At 36.6% G+C, this 24,535-nt stretch overlaps 1 protein-coding gene across 3 annotated transcripts in view; it reads left to right on the top strand.

The window, feature by feature from the left end:
* The window catches only part of GTF2F2 (general transcription factor IIF subunit 2), a 204,462-nt gene that overhangs the window by 19,224 nt on the left and 160,703 nt on the right, over positions 1–24,535 (top strand). Inside the window, exons 2-4 of one of the 3 annotated variants that reach the window (XM_077158285.1) lie at positions 21,705–21,723; positions 22,153–22,188; positions 22,964–23,108. In XM_077158285.1, coding sequence (XP_077014400.1) covers positions 22,171–22,188; positions 22,964–23,108 — 163 coding nt within the window. In that variant the 5' untranslated portion in view covers positions 21,705–21,723; positions 22,153–22,170. Of the gene's footprint in view, positions 1–79; positions 154–21,704; positions 21,724–22,152; positions 22,189–22,963; positions 23,109–24,535 lie in introns of all 3 variants that reach the window. The other 2 variants (XM_077158286.1, XM_077158284.1) reach the window with 2 other exon arrangements.

Here is a 24,535-nt window from a genome sequence, read left to right as displayed (position 1 = left end):
GGCAGTAAAATAATTTTGTGTTTCAAAAGATCTCTTAGCATTAAAAACATAGCCTTATTGGTATTTTACCTTGTTTTAGGTTCCTAAATACTTGTCACAGCAATGGGCTAAAGCCCCTGGAAGAGGGGAAGTTGGGAAACTGCGGATTGCCAAGTAAGTTTTTTACCTATCATTGACATTTGCAAAAAAATTGTTTTTGAAAATTTTTACAAGTGTATTTAAATGTATTTGTTGTTCTTGTTCAGATGGAGAATTACTTGAGTTTTGTAATAATTATTGAATACTTGGAAAATGAGATAGAATGAGCATGCCAAGGCTTGTCAAGTGATGGTTAGGTGCCCTGTAAGAAGACAGATGTACACCCTTAGTGTCAGGTGGTGTAAGTTTAAAGCCAGTTTTACTGGTAAAACTTACTGGCAATGAAACCACCCCTTCATCTTCTTGACATCCTGTGAGGAGGTATGCTTGTGTGGACATGACTGGATGCTCCAAGAAAAGTGCTCAGATAGAAAAACCTGGCTTTGATACCACTGTATCTGTAGAGGTTCTGGAAGAGAGTAAGGACTATCTAGTGAACAGGTTAACAGTGTAATTTCTTGGATGTGGAAATGGCCTTGTTAGAAACTGGAGCCTCCATAGTTCAGGTTTTGGTATCAGCCAGATGCCTGTACTCCATTCCTCCCATCTTCTTAATTCCACTCCAGTCATATTACTCCATGGAAGTACCTCTTTTCTGTGACCAGTATCCTCTACTTTTTCACTTTGGCTGACTAACAAACAATGTGAAAAGCAAGTGGGTTTTTTTGTTATTGTTGTTGTTGCTTTCCCTGATAATTCTCTAGGTCCTCTGGATAGTTATTGGCTGGGCCTGGGTCATCTAGGATGGCCTCATTTGTGTGTCTGGTGGTTGGTTGGATATCAGTTGGGGCATCAGCCATGTGTGTTTCATTCCAGTATGCTCATTCACATGATTTCCAGTAGCAAAAGAGAGGGCAAGCCCCAGTGAATGAGTGCTTTTCCAGCCTGTTTTGCAGGTTTGCTCGTGTCCTTTTGGTGAGAGTATCTCCGTGACCAAGTCCAAATTCAAGGATGGGCCAGTAGACTCCACCTCTTGAATTTCTGGTAATTTTTTCAGTGATCCACCCCATCCACATTCTTAGATCTTAAGAGTCAAATAGAAGCCCACTTTTATTTGACCTTCCACAGAATCTAACCTATCATGCCTTTCCTGAACTACTTTTTAAAATTTGTCTTAGAGAATACCACTCTCTTGCTTCTCTTACTTCTCTTCACTCCTCATTGGCTGCTCCTTCTCAGTCTGTGTTGCTTGTGCCTTCTCATCTTCTCAGGCTCTAAAGTTACATGCCCCCGGGGCTCAGGGTTGTCTTCTATTTTCACTTTCTTCCTAGGTAGCCGCATTTGGTCTCATGACTTCAAATGCCATATATATGCTGACATTCTTAAATATATATTGCAACCTGGGCCTCTTCCATGAACTCGAGACTCATTTATTGGCTTCTTCCTTGATGTTTACACTTGAATGTCTCAGAAGCATCTCAAACTTAATACTTAATTGCTATTCCTCTGTTCCTTCTCCCTATAACACTTTTTCTCTAGATATCCCTATAGCTTACTGTGTTCAAATGTCAAACCCGTGAGCCCTTTTCTGACCATGATATATAAGATAGCACCCTGTACTCTCTCTGCCTCCCTGACCAAACTCTTTTTCCTCTTTGTAGTACTTATCAGCATGCCTTCATGTATTTGTTAAATGTTTATTCAGCTCTGGCTGTGTCCATCTGATACACTGTATATTTATTTGTTTGTGTATTGTCCATCTCATCTTTGACAATATATGATCCACAAGGTCAGGATTTTTGTCTTGTTGACTGCTATATCCCCAGTGCCTAGAATATAGTACCTGACATAATAGAAGCTCAACAAATTTTTCTTGAATGAGTAAATGAAAACTGCTGTGAAAAATTTCACAACCATGACTATTTTATTCATTTATTTCCTTGGGGTATAGTTCCAAAAGTGAGATCAAGTGACAGTGTGGGAACATTTTTTTTTTAACTTTTTTATTGTATAGTATAACATATATACAAAGCAAAGAAATAAAAAATGAATAATTTTCAAAGCACTCTTCAATAAAAAGTTACAGGGCAGATCCCAGGGTTTATCGTGGGCTACCATACCATCCTCTCAGATTTTTCCTTCTAGCTGCTCCAGAATATAGGAGGCTAGAGGGCGTAAGTATTTTTTTATCATCGCAATCGACTTGTTTTCCTTCTTTTTTGTGAAAAATAACACATATACAAAAAAGTAATATATTTCAAAGCACAGGACCACAGTTAGTTGTAGAAGATATTCAGGCTTTGACATGGGTTACAATTCCACAATTTTAGGTTTTTACTTCTAGCTACTTTTAAGATACTGGAAACTAAAAGAAATATCAGTTTAATGATTCAGCATTCATATTTGTTTGTTAAATCCTGTCTTCACTCTGTAACTCCACCATCACCTTTGATCTTTCCATCCCTCTCTTTAGGGATATTTGAGCTATGTCTAACTTTTTCATGTTGTAAGGGTCTTTCACTAATATGGAGTAGGAAGATGAAACTATCTGATGTTCTGAAGAGGCTGGGCCCTCTAAGTTTCAGGGCTTATCTGGGCCAGGCACCCATCTGGATGTTGTATGTTTCTGGCAAGTTACTCTAGTGCCTGGAACCCTTGTGGAATTTTGCCCTAGGTGTTCTTTAGGATTGGCTGGAGTGGTCCTCGTTGGGGTTTGGCAAGTTATGATAGGTTTCAAGATGTAACTGAAAGCTTGCATAAGAACAACCTCCAGAGTAAGCTCTCGACTCTATTTGAACTCTCTCTGCCACTGATACTTTATTAGTTACACTTTTATCCCCCTCTTGATCTGGGTGGAATTGTTGATCCCACAGTGCCAGGGCCAACTCATCCTTGGGAGTCATCTCAGTGTGGGAACATTTTTAAGGCTTAATTTTTCCCTGCTTCCTTTCCCAAGGCATAGAGGGTAGGCTTCTTTTTGCCAAAAATACCCCCTGTCTTTAGGCAAAGTTTATTCTTTTGGGGGATCATTTTCAAGTTTCCTCATTAAAGTCAATCAGTTCTGCAATTTGAATTTGCTGAACATACTCTGCGTTTTGGTCTTTGGAGGAGTGATGCTATCTTATTGGATGGTATCATGTCTTCAAAGTAAGAAACTTGGATAGCTTCTTGTGTTTATGCCCTGTTTTAATGTTTGTCTTACTTTCCTTTATTCTACATATACCTTTTAATTCCTCTTTTTGTTTTTTTTTGCATGGGCAGGCATTGGGAATCAAACCTGGGTCTCCGGCCCTCCTCATTTTGTTTTAACAAAATATTGATTAGAGACAGGCATGCTTTTATTTCCAAAGCTCTTTTTAAAGTTAGGTAGGGACACATATTATCTCTTTTCCTTGAGGAATAAGACTACACATCTTATGGTGAATTTAGGCTTGAATTGAAGCCTCTTAGGGGTTAGAAAACTCCAGCAGGTTTTGATTCTAGCTCTGTTACTTATTAGCAGTCCGTCTTTGGAAAGGTTAATCTGAGTTTAGTTTTCTTACTATTTTTTTTTTAATTTTTACTGAGAAATCTTCATACATACAGTCGGTACATGGTATACAATCAATGACTCTCAGTATCATAACATAGTTGTATATTCATCACAATGATTATTTTTAAACCATTTGCATCACTCCAGAAAAGGAAATGAAAAGAACAAAGAAAAAACTCATACATTCTACAAGGTATGGTAGAGGCAGTCCCTTACCTCTGCCTCTCATTGACCGCTAGTATTTCAGTCTACCCAATTGTTTTTACTCCTTATCCCCCCTATTATTTATTTATTTATTATCTGTATTTTCTTACTCATCTCTCCATACCCTGGATAAAAGGAGCATCAAACACAGGGTTTTCACAATCACACAGTCACATTATAAAAGCTGTGTTGTTAAACAGTCATCTTCCAGAATCAAGGCTACTGGAACACAACTCAACAGTTTCAGATACTTCCCTCCAGCCACTCCAATACAACATAAACTAAAAAGGAATATCTATATAATACATAAGAATAATCTTCAGGACTCATTTCCGGGTCAAGATGGCGGCTTAACAACGTGTGCGTTTTAGTTTGTCCTCCAGAACAACTGCTAAATAACCAGAAACAGTACAGAACAGCTCCTGGGGCCACGTCAGTGACCAGACACACAGCGTACCCCAGTCTGGACCAGCTGGACCGGCTGCAAGCACCCCCCAAAACCGTGAGTTCCCAAAGCTACGGTGGCCAGTGCCCCTCCCCCACAAGCCGCTTCCCAGAGGGGAAAGGAAAGGACTTTACCAGCAGCAGTGACTGGGCACAATCAAATGCCAATTGTGGAACTAATTAACAAATTCTGACTACTAAAAATAGGCCCCCAGCTTAGGTGAACCCGATCAAAGCGGAGATTGTTCATTTTTGCCCCGGCACCAAGGGGGCAGAACTGACAGAAAAAGGGGGAAAAAAAAAAGAAGGAAACAGGTTTTTGTGGCTGTGTATCTACAAAGGCTTGACTGCCTCTGGATACAGCGGCAGGACTTTTCAGGCTGCAACTGCCCCAGGCATAGGCAGAAGTGAGCTCTTTTGGGGGATTATCTGGAGCCTGTGCCTTCCCCAGGGGAGGGGTGAAGGCCCACCCAGGTGGAATCCCTCTATCAAGGAATTCAGACACCAGGGCTTGGTAATTTGAAGCCATTAAAACCAGCCTACAACCTCTCCTCTGTCTCCAACAAACCCCCAGCCAAAGTTAAAGGTACCGCATCATCTTATGCTGGTGGGACCTGCAGTCAGACAAGTGCCACATACTGGGCAGGATAAGAAAAACAGAGTCCAGCGACTTCACAGGAAAGTCTTTCAACCTGCTGGGTCTCATGCTCAGGGAAAACCGACGCAGGTGACTCTTTCCTCCTGATAGGAGGCCAGTTTGGTCTGGGAAAATCTGGCTGGGGTCTATAATATCTAAGCAGACCCTCCTAAGTGTGTGTGGGGGGGAAGGTACCACACAAGCAGGGCAAGAAACAAGAAAACAAGAACTGAAAATTTCTCCTCTGTTAAACAAAACTTAAGCTAAAGGTTCAGATAAAGCTGAACAGAATGTCAAAGAACAGATAGACAACAAATTCATCTAGCAAGAAAACCCTAGATAAAAGAAGTGAAAGCAATCTCCAGAATAAACTAATTAAGGTAATTAAATGCCTAGCCGCCAGCAAAAAATAACAAATCACACTAAGGAAATTGAAGATATGGCCCAGTCAAAGGAACAAACCAACAATTCAAATGACATACAGGAGCTGAAACAACTAATTCAGAATATACGAACAGACATGGAAAACCTCATCAAAAACCAAATCAATGAATTGAGGGAGGATATAAAAAAGGCAAGGAAGGAACAAAAAGAAGAAACTGAAAGTCTGAAAAAACAAATCACAGAACTTATGGGAATGAAAGACACAGTAGAAGAGATGAAAAAAACAATGGAAACCTACAATGGTAGATTTCGAGAGGCAGAACATAGGATTAATGAACCGGAGGACAGAACATCTGAAATCCAACAAGAAACAGAAACTATAGGAAAAAAAATGGAAAAATATGAGCAGGGACTCCGGGAATTGAAAGACAATATGAAGGGCATGAATATACGTGTTGTGGGTGTCCCAGAAGGAGAAGAGAATGGAAAAGGAGGAGAAAAACTAATGGAGGAAATTATCACTGAAAATTTCCCAACTCTTATGAAAGACTTAAAATTACAGATCCAAGAAGTGCAGCGTACCCCAAAGAGAACAGATCCAAATAGACATACTCCAAGACATTTAATAATCAGAATGTCCAAGGTCAAAGAGAAAGAGAGGATCTTGAAAGCAGCAAGAGAAAAGCAATCCATCACATACAAGGGAAGCCCAGTAAGACTATGCGCAGATCTCTCAGCAAAAACCATGGAGGCGAGAAGACAGTGGGATAATATATTTAAATTATTAAAAGAGAAAAACTGCCAACCAAGAATTCCATATCCATCAAAATTGTCCTTCAAAAATGAGGGAGAAATGAAAACATTTTCAGACAAAAAATCACTGAGAGAATTTGTGACCAAGAGACCAGCTCTGCAAGAAATACTAAAGGGAACACTAGAGACAGATACGAAGACAGAAGAGAGAGGTGTGGAAAAGAGTGTAGAAAGGAAGACTATGAGTAAAGGTAAAAGGAAGAAAAATTAGATATGACATATAAAATCCAGAAGGCAAAATAGTAGAAGAAAGTACTACCCATACAGTAATAACACTGAATGTTAATGGATTAAACTCTCCAATCAAAAGACATAGTCTGGCAGAATGGTTTAAAAAACAGGACCCATGTATATGCTATCTCTACTCAAAGGTCACGAGGCCAAGGACACAAATGGACATTTACATGTTTATAGCAGCATTATTAACAATTACCAAGTGATGGAAACAGCCAAAATGTCCATCAACAGACAGTTGACTAAATAAACTGTGACATTTACATAAGGTGGAATATTATGCAGCTATAAGACAGAATAAAGTTATGAAGTATGTAACAACATAAATGGACCTTAAGGACATTATGCTGAGTGTGATTAGCCAGAAACAAAAGGACAAATACTGTATGGTCTCACTGACATGAACTGACGTTAGTGAACAAACTTAGAATATTTCCTTGGTAACAGAGACCATCAGGAGATAGAAATAGGGTAAGATATTGGGTGATTGGAGCTGAAGGGATACAGATTGTGCAACAGGACTGAATATAAAATCTCAGATATGGACAGCACAGACTACCTAACAGTAATGTAATTATGTTAAAACACTGAATGAACCTGCATGTGAGAATGATAGAGGGAGGAGGACTGGGGACATAAATGAAATCAGAAAGAAAGGTAGATGGTAAAGATCGAGATGGTATAATCTAGGAATGCCTAGAGTGTATAATAATAGTGAAATGTACAATGTACAAATTTAAGAAATGTTTTTGCCTGAGGAAGAACAAAGGAATGTCATTATTGCAGGGTGTTGAAAATAGATGATAATTAATACTTTAAAATGTCACCTTATGTGTGAGACTAAAGCAAAAAATGTTTATTTGTTACAAAATTTATATTTTGACTAGAGCATTTCCTAATATAACTCATGTAGATAGTTTGATTGAATGTCATAAGTACTTGGAATCTCAGGTAGCACATGAGATTTTGTTGGTTTGTCCAGAGTGATGCCCCGATGAATCCCAGAGTGATTTGATCAGTGACTGAAAAAGTATTTGCAAGCCCCCTTTAGGGAATGGTGAGAGTGGGGAGAAATTCAACTTCCCCAAGTTGAATTCTTGATATTCTCACAAGCAGTGTGGACAACCAAAGCTATAGGCTGAGCCCCCAGGCTTGGGGTTTGTTCACATGAAACTTAACCCCACAAAGGATAGGTCAAGTCTACTTAAAATTTAGGCCTAAGAGTCACCCCTAGGAGAGCCTCTTTTGTTGCTCAAGATGTGGCCTCTCTCTCCAGCCAACACAACGAGCAGTCTCACCACCCTCTCCCTCTCTGCGTGGGACATGACTCCCAGGGGTGTGGACCTTCCTGGCAACGTGGGACGGGGATCCTGGAATGAGCTGAGGCTCGGCGTCAAGGGACTGAGAAAAACCCTAGAATGAGCTGAGAATTAACATCAGGGGATTGAGAGAACCTTCTTGACCAAAGGGGGAAGAGTGAAATGAGACAAAGTGTCAATGGCTGAGAGATTCCAAACAGAGTTGAGAGGTTATCCTGGAGGTTATTCTTATGCATTAAGTAGATATCACCTTGTTGTTCAAGATGTAGTGGAGAGGCTGGAGGGAACTGCCTGAAAATGTAGAGCTGTGTTCCAGTAGCCATGTTTCTTGATGATGATTGAACAATGATATAGCTTTCACAGTGAGACTCTGCGAATGTGAAAACCTTGTGTCTGATGCTCCTTTTAGCTACTATTATCAGCAGAAGAGTAGAACATATGGAATAAAAATAAATAATAGGGGGAACAAATGTTAAAATAAATTTAGTTTGAAATGCTAGTGGTAAATGAAAGTGAGGGGTAAGGGGTATGGTATGTATAATCTTTTTTTTCTCTGTTATCGTTTTATTTCTTTTTCTGTTGTCTTTTTATTTCTTTTTCTAAATTGATGCAAATGTTCTGAGAAATGATGACTATGCAACTATGTGATGATATTAAGAATTACCGATTGTATATGTAGAATGGAATGCTCTCTTAATGTTTTGTTTGTTAATTTTTTTAATTAATAAAAAAAGTTAAAAAAAAAAAAGAATAATCTTCAGGATTACCTCTCAATTCTGTTTGAAATCTCTCAGCCACTGAAACTTTATTTTGTCTCATTTCTGTCTTCTCCCTTTTGGTCAAGAAGCCTTTTTCATTCCCACGATGCCAGGTCCTGGCTCATCCAGGGATATCTGCCCCACGTTGCAGGGGAGATTTGCACCCTTGGGAGTCATGTCCCACATAGTTGGGAGGGCAGTGAGTTTACCTGATGAGTAGGCTTAGAGAGAGAGGCCATTTCTGAGCAACAAAAGAGGTTCTCTGGGGTGACTTTTAGGTATAGTTATTAGTAGACCTACCCTGTCCTTTGCAGGAATAAGTTTCATAGGGGCAAACCCTAAGATTGAGGGCTCAGCCTGTTGATTTGATTGTCCCACTGCTTGCGAGAATATCACGAATTCTCCAAATGGATTTTTGAATTTCTCCAAATGAATTTTTTTTGCCTTTTTCAATATAATTTTTTATTAGAGAAGTTGTAGGTTTACAGAACAATCGTACATGGAATAGAAGGTTCCTATATGCCACCCTATTAGTAACAGCTTGCATTAGTGTGCTCCATTTGTTACACTTGATGAAAGAACATGTTTATAATTGTACTATTAACTCTAGTCTATAATCTATAATTTACATCAGGGTATATTTTTCCCCATATACCACGCTATTGTGAACACCTTGCATTAGTGTGGTACATTTATTATATTTTATGAAAGAACATTTTTATAATTGTGATATTAACTATAGCCTAGCATTTATACTACAGTTCAGTATGTTCTACAGTCCTATATTTTATCCTTTAATTTTTATTTTAGTAACATATGTACAACCTAAAATTCACCCCTTTTTAAAAAATGTTTTTATTGAGAAATATCCATACACGTAGAGTCTAACCATATTATGCAATCAATAGCTCACAATATCATTATATAGTTGTATATTCTTTACCATGATCATTTTTACAACATGGCATCCAGAAAAAGGGATAAAAAGAGAAAAAAACCTCATACATCCCATACTCCTCACCCCTCCCTCTCATTGACCCACAATATTTTTTAAAAGTATTTTAATTGAGAAATTTTCACACAGATACATTCCATACATGGTGTACAATCAGTAACTCACAATGTCATCACATGGTTATGTGTATTGATCACCATGATAATTTTTTAGAATATTTGCATCATTCCAGAAAAAGAAATAAAAAGGAAAAAGAAAAACTCATATATACCATACCCCTTTAACCCCCCCCGCTTTTTGACCACTAGTATTTCCATCTACTCAATGATCATTAATTTTTTTCCCATCTACTTAATTTATTTTGCCCTTTGACCCCCATTATATACTTACTTATTTTTAGCCATAGTTTTTCCTCATCTGTCCATACCCTGGATAAAAAGAGTTTCAGACACAAGGCTCCCAACAATCATAAAGTCACTTACAAATGCTGTATCTTTATATAATCATCTTCAAGTATCAAGGCTACTGGCACATAGCTCAACAGTTTCAGATACTTCCCTCCAGCCAATCCAATATACCATTAACTAAAAAAGGGTTATCTGTATAATGCATAAGAATAACCTCCAGGAGAACCTCTCAATTGTTTGAAATCTCTCAGCCACTGAAGCTTTATTTTGTCTAATTTCTCTCTTTTCCCGTTTAGTCAAGAAAGCTTTCTCAATCCCTTGATACTGGGTCTCAGTTTATACTGGGATTTCTGTCTCATGTTGCCAGGGAGATTTACACTTCTGGGAGTCATGTCCCATGTAGGAGGGAAGACAGTGAGTTCATCTGCCGAGTTGGTTTAGAGAAAGAGACCACATATGAGCAACAAAAGAGGTTCTCTGGGGGTGACTCTTAGGCCTAATTTAAGTAGGCTTAGCCTAGCCTTGTTTGCGGGAATAAGTTTCACAGGTGCAAACCCCAAGATCAAGGGCTCGGCTTCTTGATTTGGCTGTCCCCCCTGCTTGTGAGAATATCAGAAATTCTCCAAATGGGGAAATTGAACATTTCCTTCTTTCTCCCCAGTTCCCCAAATACGTCTTTATTGCAAATACGTTTTTATTCACTGCCCAGATTACTCTGGGATATATTGGGGCATCACATTACCCTGGACAAACCAGCAAGATCTTAACTCTGTAGTCAAGATTCTCTGTACTTATGTTGTTCAGCTAAACTGACCATTCAAGTGAAATTGTGATGCACTACCCAAAATATAAATTTTGCACCAAATAAACATTTCTCACTTTGGTTTCACACAGAAGTTGAAGTTTTAAAATGTTTTAAAATGTGGATAACATCATTCTTTACCCTGTATTCTGATCCACTTTTGTTCTATCCAAATCAGCTTCCTTCATATCTCTAGTTGAAGTCTGATCCCTTTTTCAACTCTTTAAATTGTTCCTGTATGGGGTAGTGCTGGCTTTCATATCTTCAAAGCTCTAACTCTTGAGTCTCAGGTGTCATATAAAACCTGAGGTTTCTGGAAACGATCAGATTATATACAAACAGCTCACTATCTCAGAATTTATAAATAACAGTTACAAGTCCGGAATTGATGTGACTATTGTAAGACCTTACAATCTAAGGCCCTTTGCAGTAGGCTCCTACCTGATAACCCAAGCTTTCGACTTCAGTTCGCTGAGTTTTTATGTTAAAGTTAGCCCATGTGAGTGAGGCATGATAATATTTGTCTTTTTGTTTTTGACATTTCATTCAATATACAGTCCTTAAGGTTCATTCACCTAGTGGCATGCCTGACTACTTTATTCCTTCTTGCAGCCGCTCAGTAGTCCTTTGTATGTATACCCCACAGTTTTCCCTTGCTTCCCTCAGACTTTGTATGTTTAGGCCACCTCCATCCATTGTGAATTGGCATAAACACCAGTGTGCATATGTCTATTCATGTCCCCACACTCACTTCCTCCAGGTATATGCTGAGCAGTGGGATTGCAGGATCATATGGCAACCCCACCTCTAGCCTCCTGTGGAACTAACACACTGTCCTCCAAGGGGCTACATCTCTGTTTCCCTACTGACAGTGAATTGGTATATCTGTTTCTCTACATTTTGTCTAGCACTTGTTTCTCTCCATCCATTTTAAACAATTTTATTAGCACATCATGCAATCCAACTTAGGTAAATAGATGTACATTTATCACCATAATCTATATGAAGACATTTCCTTTTCTTCAACAAAGAATCCATACCTCTCCCCCCTTACCCCTTGCCAGTTGGCATTTAGTTTTGGCATAATGCCTTCATTCATTGGAAACATATTACAGTGTTACTGTGGACTATGTACCTTAGCTTGCACTGATTGTACTTTTTCCTGTATACTATCCATTTTCAACACCTTGTAATGTTGACAGAATGTATACTTTTTATTCTAAATCTATGGCAATTTTTTTCAATGTTAAATCCTTTGTCATGCAGATGATTACCTACTTTTTCTTTTATGGAATGCCAAATTTTTTATATAAGATTTTTATTGGAAATGGGAGCCACCATGTAGATCAGATCTTACAAATTTAATGTCACTTGAGAAAGCCAGGTCGTAGGAAAAGGTATGTAAACAACGAACCACGTGACTTTGTGGAATGACTACACTAGGGCTTAAGACACATGTTCTACTCCTGGCTGGCTGTTGATGGTGCTTTGACCTTGAGCCTCACCTTTCTAAACCTTGGCTTTCTCATTGATACAATGCAGGTAAATAATGCCTTTTATCCATAGGGTGTCTGTAAGACAGAGAAAGTAGCGTGAGGTTTGTTAACATGCATTGTAATCTCAGATGTCCCTCAGCATTCCTTTCCCAAACATTATACTCATGTAAATTATACTCACTTTACTGAAAACCTCTTTAGAGAGAAAATTCCTGTTGAGGAACATAAATACTTTCTTTTGGTTTGGAGGAAGGAGGGAACATTATGGGGATTAGAGTGAAATAAAGTGGGGTTAAGAAAACCTATGCATGCCCTAAGTACTATTTTGGCCGCTAAAATAAAATATTAAAGATAGCATGCTAAATAACCAATCATAAGTATGCTGCATTATTTCTTTATCATCCCTTGCTTGGTAGAAAAATTTTGTGCTCTTTTTCTCTCCTAGTTTTAAGCAGATGGTTTACATAGTTGCATCTAAAATATACAGGGTGCCCAGACCTCTGGATTTGCCTAAACAGTCCCAGTTTATGCCTCTTTTCCCTGTGTTATTTTTAATAATGCCCCCTTTCACCCTCCAGAATGTCCTGGTTTTGACAGTAAACTATGTGGTTGCCCTAAATATTAATGGGCATATGTGTGTATTTGTGGATTCTTCCATTCATTTGCTCACTTTCAATCTGATTTTTTTATGAGCTGGCCTTATTCACTCTTCCAGAGGCCTAACTATAACCTCAAAGAAGCAATGCCTTATTGTGTAGTTTAATACCTGCTTTAAAAAAAAAAACTTTATATAAAATAAAAAGAAAGAGCCATCTGTTTTCCCCACTTGTACTCCTTAGAGGTTGCCATGGATAACAGCTTGGTATGTAACCTTCTAGATCACTTCTACATACAGATTATTTTGGATACTTGATACAGACAAAGTTTTGAAACATCTTTATTCTACTGGCCATAGCTTAGTACGTATTTCTCAAACCTCGTCAGTTCAGCTTTTGTAGCTTCAGAACATAGCGCAGCACTCGATTTTGTTCTCTTTGTTGTGCACTAATGATAAAAACAAGTTTATAGCAATTAGTGTCCTAAGATAGCTATGGAAAAATGCTTGACAAAAGCCTGTTTCCTTGTAGATGAAATATTGCTGTCCTTGCTATTTTGTTTACATTACTAATTTACTTAACTTCAATTTACGTTGCTCTTACTGAATTATTCCATTCACCATTAAACAAGTACAGGGTGGAGGAGGAATGGCTTAGCAGTGCATGTGACTATGTTATCAGAATTTTAGTCAATTTCACACTTAATGAGTCATCAGGGTTATATAGTTATAAAAACAAAGCTGTGTTAATGGATGCTTATTGTTTAGAATGAAATGGGGATGATAATCCCATTCTTTTTTGCCAGTTAGTTTACTCCATTGATGGTACTGCACTTAATGAGTGATACAGACAAATAAATTCATTCAGCCAGAGTGAGATTAGGATAATGAGAAAACGAAAAAAAACCCCAACACATTGTTTTATGGAAAGATTTGAAGATACTAAGGCTGTTTAATCTCAGCAGAGAAGATTTAGGGCAGACCAAGTGAACTGTCTTCAAATATTTTTAAGTCTGGAAGATGTGTAATCTATTATTGTTTCTTGGAGGCAGATTAACAACCTGTGGTTAATAAAAAAGTATATTTGGGTAAAAAATGAAAATTTCTAAGGTTTTAGGTAGGTAGAGTGGGATAATTATTGTGTGTATAGACTTTGGAGTCAAGCAGGCTTGGGCTTTAGTCCTGGCCTTGCCACTTACTGGTTGAATGACTTTGGATAAGTTGCTTATACCCTCTCTGTTTCCTCATCTGTTAAAAGGAGAGTATTATTACTTCATAGGATCTATGCATGTAAATTACTTAGTTCGGTATGCATGCACCTACACATACCACACAGGCCAGAAGTAGATACTGCAGTATGCCTAATGTGGTATGGGCACAGACTCAACCCCCCAGTCCCATCACGTCTCCCAAAGCTAGGTGATGGCTTGTTGTGTGGCATCAGCCAGAAGCAAGGAAAATTTGCACTATGTGCTTGTTCACTCTAACTCACCAGAGACAGGGCTGTGGGGGGAAGGGTTAGGAGAGAGAGACAGGGAGAAAAATAATACTGGGAATGTATTACTTCTCAAAGTTGTCCCTGTTTCAATACCTGAAGAAAGGAGAGTCCAGTTATGAATAAGATGAGAGAAAACGAATGTGTTAACAGTTGGTAACATTTGGGCCATTTTTGTCAAGCAGTTTGTACAATGTTCCCAGACAATTTTACTTGGTTTCTTTTTATACTTTTGAATGTCTGATGTGTACCACATTTGGATTAGTTTATAATGTTGCTTGAACTTGTTTAATTTTTTGTTCTATTCTTAAACTTTTTATTGTTAAATAATTGGAAACTTACATTACAGTTGCAAAAGTAATACAAAATCCATACAGTGAGCTCCATCATGCCAGCTCATCCAGATACCCAGATCCACCAATTTTTAACATTTTTCCACATTTGCTCTGTCATTCTATTTATCTGTTTATCTATCTATCATCCATCATCCATCTCTCTATTTATCTATGTCTGTCTAATTCTGTCTTTCTGTCTACCTACCTTCCTACATATCTGTCTGTTTTCTAAGCATTTGAGAGTAGGTTGTACACATCATGTTCTCTGAGCACTAAAGACTTCCATGTTCATTTCCTAAGAACAAGGATATTCACTTAAGTAATTACCTTAAGTACAGTTATCAAGTTTAAGAAATTTAACATTGATATAAAGTTTACAGTTTATTCTAAGTTTTTCATATGTCCTATAATATGCTTTTGGGCATTTGTTCTTCCATTATTACATCCAGTACAGGATCACTTATTACATTTAATTGTCATTGTCTCTTTAGTTATTCTTGTTTTTTTCCTGTTGTGGAAACATATATACAACATGAACTTTCCCATCTCAGCCACTCCCAGGCATACCATTTGGTGGTATTACTCCCATCCACAGTGTTGCACTAGCCTCACCACCATCCATTACCAGAATTTTCTGTCATCCCAACAGAAATCCCATACCCATTATGTATTAACGTCCCACTCCCCTTCCTCATAACTTCTAATCTACTTTGTCTCTATGATTTTACATAACCTAATTTTTTTCATATCAGTGGAATAATGTGATATCCTCCCTTTCTGTCTAATTCATTTCACTTAACAGTATATCTTCAAGGTTCATCCATGTGGTAGCATGTATCAGAATTTTGTTCCTTTTTAAGGCTGAGTGATACTCCATTGTATGCATACATCATATTCTGTTTAGATGTTCATTTGCTGATGGACAGTTGGGTTGCTTCAATCTTTTGTCTTTTGATGCATTTTGCTGTTAGAAACATTGGTGTGCAAATATCCATTTAAGTTTCTGCTTTCAATTCATTTGAGTATATGTCTAGAAGTTTAATTACAGGTCATATAGTAATGCTATGTTTAACTTTTTGATGAATCACTGAATTTTTTCCTCAACAGCTATGCCATTTTACATTCCCACCAGCAATGTATTAAGGTTCCTGTTGCTCTCCATCCTTGCCAGCTGTTGTGATTTACCATAATTAAAAAAATAGCAGCCATACTAGTGGATGTGAAATGGTATTTCATTATGGTTTTGATTTTCATTTCCCTAATGGCTAACCATATGGACCTTCTTTTCATGTGCTTATTGCCCATTTGTATGTCTTCTTTGGAGAAACATCTGTTCAAGTTGTTTGCCCATTTTTAAATTCTATTGTTTTCTTTTTGTTGTTGAATTGTAGGAGTTCTTTATATATTCAGTATATTAAAACCTTGTCAGATGTATGACTTCTATATATTTTTCACCCATTTTTTTATTGCTTTTTCCCTTTATGATAATGTCCTTAGATGCACATAAGATCTTAATTTTGACAAAATTCAGTTTATTTGTTTTTTTGTTTTGTTGCTTGTGCCTTTGATGTAAAGCCCAAGAATACATTACCTAATATATGATCCTGAAGATATTTCCTTGTGTTTTCTTCTAAGAGTTTTAGTTCTTATATTTAGGTCTTTGATCCATTTTGAGTTGTTTTATATATGGTGTAAGGCAGAGACCTCCACTTTTGTTCTTTTGCATATGGATATCTAGTTTCCCCAGCACCTTTTGTTGAAGGGACTGTTCTTTCCCTCATTGAGTGGACCTGGTACCCTAGCTAAAAATCAGCTGACCATTGATGTGTAGATAATTTGTTTTAATTTTAAAGTCACCTTTCTTTCTACATCATCATCTTGCCTCAGAATACTTTAGTTTTCAAAATGTTTGATACTTATTTTATTAAATGTGACCATCATGTACAGCTTATACTAAATGTGGGTTCTCTCAAAGACTTTTAATTCCTAGTTTTATTCTAAACCTATCTAACATTCAAGGTCATGTGGGGAATCACTAATATTTAAAAGTATGCAAATGAAAAATCAGTGAGATAAAATTTTCTTTTATAGAATTAACCAAGTTTAGATGGTGTTATACTACTCATAGAAGTTTAAATTGTTACAGACTTTCTGAAGGGCAGCCTGGCAACATATATATATATGTATATATTCACAAACACACATACACATACATATACGTATACAACACATGCACATTGCTGCTCAGAACAAAGTATAATTAATCCCATAATCCAAAAAATAATACCACTCTTTTCTCTGCTATTTAGTTCACAGTTCAAGCCTTGTGTTTTAGTTTGTAAGCAGCTGGAATGCAATATACCAGATTTGGATTGGCTTTTTAAAAAGAATTGAATAAGTTATAGCTTTCCAGTTCTAAGCCTATAAAAATGTCCAAACAAAGGCATCTAGGGAAAAATACCTTAATTCAAGGAAGGTTTATGGGTCAAGAACACCTCTGTCTGGGTAGTCATGTGACTTGGCATCTGCTGGTCCTTTGCTCCTGGGCTCTTTGCTTTTAGCCTCTGTTCCTGGGGGCTTCCTCACATTGCTTCTCCAGGGCTGGCTTTCATCTCTTGGCTTTCCTTGGCTCTCTCCAGGTTCTGGCTTGCATAACATCTCATGGCAACATCTGCTGGGCTCCAAGCATCTCCCAACATCCATGTTTCTGTTCTCCAAGTGTCAGCATCTGTGTCAGCTCTGCTCTGAAGTTTCCATTGGCTCTATCGTTTCTAAGGTTTCTGTCATTTCTGGCTCTCTCTCTAAAATGTTTCCTTTTTTAAAGGAATCCAGTAAACTCATAAGATCCATCTGGAATGGGTGGAGTCACATCTCCATCTAATCAAAGGTCACACCCACAATTGGGCGCATCACATTTCTTTGGAGATAATCTAATCAAAACTTTCCAATCTGCAGTACTGAATTAGGATTAAAATGAATTGATTCAGGATACAAAATTGATTCAGGATTAAAACATAGTTTTCTGGGGTACATCATACTTTCAAACCGGCACACCTTGTGTTCATTTCTTGGTGCTGCCCTTTTAGAGCAAGACAGAAAAATAAGTTTATCTACTGGCATGGGACTGAGGTAATGAGAAGGAAAAAAAATGTAAAATATTCATGTCTTTGATCTATCACTTCTGTCGATACCTAGGAATTTATCTTGTGGAAATAACAGATTAGTGGTACAAAGATTAATGTACAAGGATATTCATTTCAGTGTTATTTGTTATAGAGAAAAATTGGTATCATTCTCAAAATTCCTTAGTGTAGGGGATTAGTTAAATAAATGGACACATTTTTAAATTCTTTAATAATGTATTTTGAAATAATCTCAAACTGCAGAAAAGTTTGAAGAATAGGTATAAAGAATTTTCCCCTGTACCATTTGAGAGTCGGTTACTGTCTTCATGCCTTGACATCACCAAATATATAATTTCTATTTCCTACTAACAAAGATGTTCTCCTACATAATCACAATACAGCCCTCCAGATCTGTAAATTAATACTGTGCAGTACTATTGCCTACTCTTCAGACCTCATTCAAGGTTTCCCAGTTGTCTGAATCAAAGAATTCAATCTAGGATCTCATATTGCATTTTGTTGTCATGTCTCTGTAGTCTCCCTCAATATGGAATGTTTCACAGTCTTTACTTTTAGAACCTTGACATTCTCGAAGGTTGCAAGGCAGTTATTCTATAAAATTTGGACTTGTCTAGTGTTTCTTCATTATTAAGTTGTGCATCTTTGGCGGGAATATCACAAAGGCGAAGCTAGGTTCTTTTTTTTTTTTTTTTTTTTTAAAGGAAAGACAGAGAGAAGGAAGGAAGGATAGAAGGAAGGAAGGAAGGAAGAAAGGGAAACATCTTTAAACATTTTCTTGTTTTTATTGTATTCTGTTTCTCCGTTTTTGTTACATGGGCTGGGGCCGGGAATCGAACCGAGGTCCTCCGGCATAGCAGGCAAGCACTTTGCCCGCTGAGCCACCGCGGCCCGCCCGCTAGGTTCTTCTCATTGTATTATTGAAAGAGTTGCATGGTCTCAGTTTGTCCCATAACTAGTGATGCTAACTTGATCACGTGATTAAAGGGGTGAATTCCAAGCTTCTTCACTATAAATGTACTCTTTCTTCTTTATGCGTAGGTATTTTGTGGGTGGCACTTTGAGACTTTGTCAATACTGTATTCCTGGACAGTTTTTTAATTTGTTTGTCTATATCATGGATTCCAGTTTTGTTTAATGGCTCAATCTGGTATCATCATCATTTATGCTGGTACTCAAATTGTCCCAGATTTAACCCTGTGAAAGCCCTTTCAAGCTGGCTGCCCTATCCTTTTTTTAAATATTTTTATTGACAACTCTTCACATGCATAGTCTGTTCCAGTTTGAATATATTATCTACCCCAGAAAAGCCATGTTTCAATCCTGATTCAATCTTATGGGGGCAGCCAATTCTTTTAATCCTGATTCAATATTGCAGGCGGAAATTTTTTATTAGATTATCTCCATGAATATCTGGTGCCCAGTTGTGGCAGTGGAGTATTGAGAAATCAGAAACTACATGAGGAATCAGTGAAAGGATGAGCCAGAAATTTCTTTCATTCATTTCTGAAGATATTGCTGGGTTACACAAAGTTGGTGTTTATAATTTTGACCGCAGGTCATCTTGGAAAAGTAGTTGCATTGTAAAACAGCCTAAGGTCATATATACTTGATATATTCACATACCAGAACAAAAATATTCAAAACTTTAAAATGAAGTTTTATAAATAATAAAAAAAACAAAAATAAAATGAAGTTTTATATTTCAAGGACTAATTTTCTCTTTTTGTAGGAAACTGACACATTCAGATCTCATCTGTTTTTTGTTGTTGTTGTTGTTTTTATCATCATCCCAGCTAAGAGGTCCTTATAGCTCTCTATATGAAAATAAAGTTGCCTTCCCCTCCTGTGTTTCCTGATTTCATCTGAGTAAGTTTCTGGTCACCTAGAATGCATATGTCAGCATGATCTTTAATTCATCCTTTTTTCCTTTGCTGCCCACTTCCAGTCAGTTCTTATCTCTCAATTCTCACGGGTTGATAACCCTTCCATATATCTCCTCATGGCAACCTATCACTTCCTCATTTAAGCCTTCTTTACTTTATGTGGATTTTACATTGGCCTGAATTCAGTTTGGAACACACTGTGTGTGTGTGCCTTTTGTGTCTAGTTTGAGATTTTTGCCTTGCCTGCAGCACTTCTGCTATAAATTAGCAAATTTTATGCCTCTAGTAGCCAAGTTCAGTTGTGATAGGTAAGGGATTGTGGTGAGTTCAGTGTCTGCTGTATCTTTGTATGTCCAGGTGATCCTTCTTGCCATGCTGAAATGTGGGCCTGTTGTCAGATTTTCCACTCTTGTAAGAGAAGCTGGAGATTCATATTTTGTGTAAAGTCTTAAAAGTTTCATCTTTGTTCCAGTTATTTCTCCAACAAAGAGCGATTCTCAGTGCATTTTAATATATTAAGCTCTGAGAAGTTCTGCAGTAAACAAATCTGGACTCATTAGTCTGGCCTAAGAAGCTCTTTATCATTTGACTCCAGCCTACTATTCACTGGTGTCAGAAAGAATGTTGGATACTTTATCCCTCCTTGTGTTTACTTGGGTTTTTCTTTTAGTTTAGAATGTCCTCATCCCTCATCAATTAATCTTTTCCCTGGTTTTCTAGTCTACATTTCCTTGATAATATGTTGTACCTCTGTTATATAGTAATGATCTTGATTATAGTTGTTCATGAATTGAATCTGGAATTTTCATTAAACTGGAACCTTTTTTAGGGCAGGACCTATGCTCGCTCTATACCATACCCTCAGCACAGTGTCTGGTGGATATATAGTAAATGCCAAACGAATGATTAACTGTGCAGCTAAATGAAGACAGGTAGGAACTGGATATCATGGAGATACAGGAGTTCTCTAACTGGTCTTTGAATCTCTAGTCACCTTTAAGCTTTCCGGACTGTATCATTGTTCTTGTTTTTCTTTTGTTCAGACTATACTCTGGATTTCCACTGCATATAAAATAAACTTTATACTCTATACTGTGATATTCCGCGCCATCCGTGGTTAAGCCTCAGTTCTCCTTTATAGTTCATCTCCCACTATTCCTTATTTTGTACTCTCCCTTCCAGCCAAATCTTATCACTGTTATGATCAGACCCTTCAGTGACTTTGAGCAGCTATTCTTTATTCCTTTATTGAAATCCTCGTACCCTTCATGGCTCAGCTCAGAGCTGCCTCCATTTGGTCCATTTCTGAACCCTTAAAATGGAAGGAATAGTGTCCTCTTTATCAGATCTTGGCATGTTGTGGCTCCGTTATTGAACATTAAAATTTATCTTGTTTTATAGTAATGAATGTACTTTTTGTCTTCTCACTGTGTCAGGAACCTTACACTCAGTGATTTGCATATAATAGGTATTTAGTAATTATTTTTTAAATTAGGCTATTATAGGCTATCCATTGATTCCATATTTGTAAGAAAAAATAAATTTAAAAACCATGCATAGTATAGAACATATAAAACATAGTATGGAAGGATATTTACTCTGCCAAGATATTAATGGGAATTATAGCTATTTTAAAACATCTGGGCTTGTCTATTTAAAATGTTCATGTAATGAGTGTATATTATTTTTATAATAGAGAAAAAATTGTAATTTTTAAAAGGTTGTTAAATATGGTAATTTTTGAGCCTTAAGATTTTAAGTGAATAAAACATTACTTTGTTAAAACAAATGGTAAAATTTTCTGAAGTCACTATATGTTTGGTTTTAAATATGGAATTCATGTGTTGTTGTATTAGAAATAAAGAATTTTAATAAGATTATTATTTGGGTAAAATAAAAATTAAGACAGGTTGTAATGGTATTACAACTTAAAATGTAAAACTTTACAGAACTTAAAAAATATTTAATATACTCAGGTGGGATTAATGTCACTTGGTTTTTCCAATGGAATTGCAAGAAATGGCAAGGGTTAGTGGTGATAGAATAGTTGGGGGAAACCAAGGGTAAATAGTTGTTCATTTCTATAAATGTAATTATGTAAATATGAGGTTGTGTTGTTTCTTTTATCTTACATTTGGAAGAAAAACTCTAAATACTTAAAAAAATGTTTCCTTTCCTTTCCTTTAGGAACCAAGGAAGGACTGAGGTAAGATTATTTATATGAAAATTTTATTTAACACATGAGATGATTTTATTGTGTATTAGTAATAGAAAAGAAAGGGTGCTGTGTGCATCCTGAAAAACTCTCCATCAAAGAAGTGCTGATGATGAGGAGCACATAAAGACATGACCACCCTTTTGTAAATGGACTACTTCCTAATTGTTCATTCTCAATAGCCCCTTTCTGGGAACTATGAAAATTAGTATCACTTCAGTAATACCCTAGTTGTTATTATTTCAGTTTGACAGATTTGAATTTTTGAGGCCTTTAGATTTTGACCCATTAAGTCTAGGGCATAATTTGCATTACCTAGCTCATAGGGGATAAATATTTAACAAGTATTTCATTATCCTCCTAGGTGGTTAGGAAATCAGTAATCTTATGTGTATGTCTCTTTTTTTACATGGTGGGTAGGCACCGGAAATTGAACCCATGTCTCTGGCATTGCAGGTGAGAACTCTGCCACTATGCCACTGTGCCACTGCGCGAGAACTCTGCCTGCTGAGCCACCATGGCCTGCCCTATAAGTCATTTTTAATGTAAAATTCACTGTTCTTTGGGGGACCTCTTGTATACAGTAAAAATTATTTTAAACCTTGATATTTAATTATTATAAATATTTAATTGTATTCATTAAAATATTCAGAAATAAAACATCGCCATGTACTCAAACATTAGTCATTAAAACCTAAAGAAGAAATATGTTCTCTGTTAATGGAGGCATTTAAGCCTTTCACAGTAAATAGTGCACTCCCCTGCCCCCAACTATAATAGTTTCTTAATATTCTTAAATTTTTCATCATTCAGCAAATACTCTTTTTCTACTGCATGCCACTTTGCTAGATTTAAAAGTTATAAAATGCCATAAGACATGATTCCTTGACCTGAAAGACCTTAGGAAAATTTTTTTCTTGTTCTGGAAATAGTTTCTTTAGCCACAGACCAGAGAAAACATTTGAAAGCCATCTATCTTTATAATGGTATGTTAGCCCCATTAGCTTGACAGCTGAGAATAGGTTCCCTTTTTATAACAAAGTATTGAGGACTTTTTGATAGTTTTTAAAAAAATGTTTAATAAGATGCCAAAAACTTAGGTTTTAAAAAGTGTTTGATTTATAAAAAAGAAACAAACAAACGAAAAGTATTTGATTTATAACCAAAATTTCTATAGATACCTTGAAAACAAAAGTCTATTGAAATAAGCTCTGGTTAATGTGTCTGTTAGGTGTCATTTACTTTGAATGAAGATCTCGCAAATATTCATGATATCGGAGGAAAACCAGCTTCAGTCAGTGCTCCTAGAGAACATCCATTTGTCTTGCAAAGTGTTGGAGGACAGACATTAACAGTATTTACTGAGAGCTCAGCAGGTAATTGGGAATGGAATAATTTAATGTTACTTCTGTACATGTTGTATAGGTTTCCTGTTTCGACACACACGCACACACACACACACGTTTGTTTTTAAAATTACCAACGCTGGTCCACTTAATGTTGTCTATCTCTTTTACTCATACTGTGCTTCTGTGCTCTATATACTTGCTTGTAATCAATGAAAATTTAGCCTTTACTTGTTAAGGCCTGAATTTCCATTTTGGGTATTAAAGAAATAGAGCAGATGGAAAAGTGCAGTGCATCAAGCTGCCTTCTAAGATGTTGAAGAAACAGTGTTCTGAGCATTGCCAAGATAAGGTCATCCTTGACTGTTTGGTAAATTGTTATTCAGCAAATATAAGTGGTGTTTAGAAAAATACTGTGTAGTAATATTAGGGAATATTGTAGTCTGAATTTTTTGCTATTGTATGCTTTCTATACCAAGAGGGTCTTTTTATTTCTATACCAAGAGGGCTTTTAATTGATATTAACTTCTAGTAAACTTGGTGTAACATATAGTTTTAAAATTGTATGTGTTTGCTATAAGATAGTGTAACACTTAAATAAATAGGACAGGTAATACAGCTTGTGAGTTAAGTACATTCATCATGACTTTATGCTTATTTTTCTTGTTTGTTGTTTTTTTTTTTTTATCTTTTATGAATTTAGAGCATACTGTTGTAGCATCAGGCCAGTTCAGTTTAACAAAGCTAATTTTCTCAAAACTAATTGGTTTTGCGAAAAAATAAAAGCTGAAATTTTGTAGCTCATCAAAGATTTTAAAAAAAGGTATGAGAAATTATAGTATGCTAAGAGCATCATTGTTCAAAACAAAAGGGATTTCCTCAGATAAATTTATTTATTTGTGTATTTAACTTTTCTTTATTGTATGGTATAACATATATACAAAGCAGAGAAACAAGCAATAGTTCTCAAAGCACTCTTCAACAAATAGTTACAGGACAGACCCAGAGTTTGTCATGGGCTACTATATGATCCTTATATTTTTCCTTCTTACTGCTCCAGAATATAGGCAACTAGAAGGCTTACATATTTTTTTTATCATCACAATCAACTTTTGTCCTTTTTTTGTGTGAAAAATAACATATATACAAAAAAGCTTTGCATTTCAAAGCACAGCACCACAATTAGTTGTAGAACAGATTTCAGAGTCTGAACCTCATGTCAATGGGTTACAATTCCCAATTTATGTTTTTACTTCTGGCTGCTCTAAAATACTGGAGACTAAAAGAGATATTAATTTAATGATTCAGTATTCATAGTCATTTGTTAAATCCTGTCTTCTCTGAATAACTCCACCATCACCTTTGATCTTTTGATCCCTCTCTTTAGGGATGTTTGGGCTATGGCAATTTTCAGTTTCTCAATTGGAAGGGTCTGTCGTTAATATGGGGTAGGGAGA

The sequence above is a fragment of the Tamandua tetradactyla genome, chromosome 4 (genome assembly GCF_023851605.1).
Source record: "Tamandua tetradactyla isolate mTamTet1 chromosome 4, mTamTet1.pri, whole genome shotgun sequence".
Lineage (NCBI taxonomy): Eukaryota > Metazoa > Chordata > Mammalia > Pilosa > Myrmecophagidae > Tamandua > Tamandua tetradactyla.
Note: the sequence above shows the minus strand (reverse complement) of the source record. Positions and strands in the feature narration are given on the sequence as shown.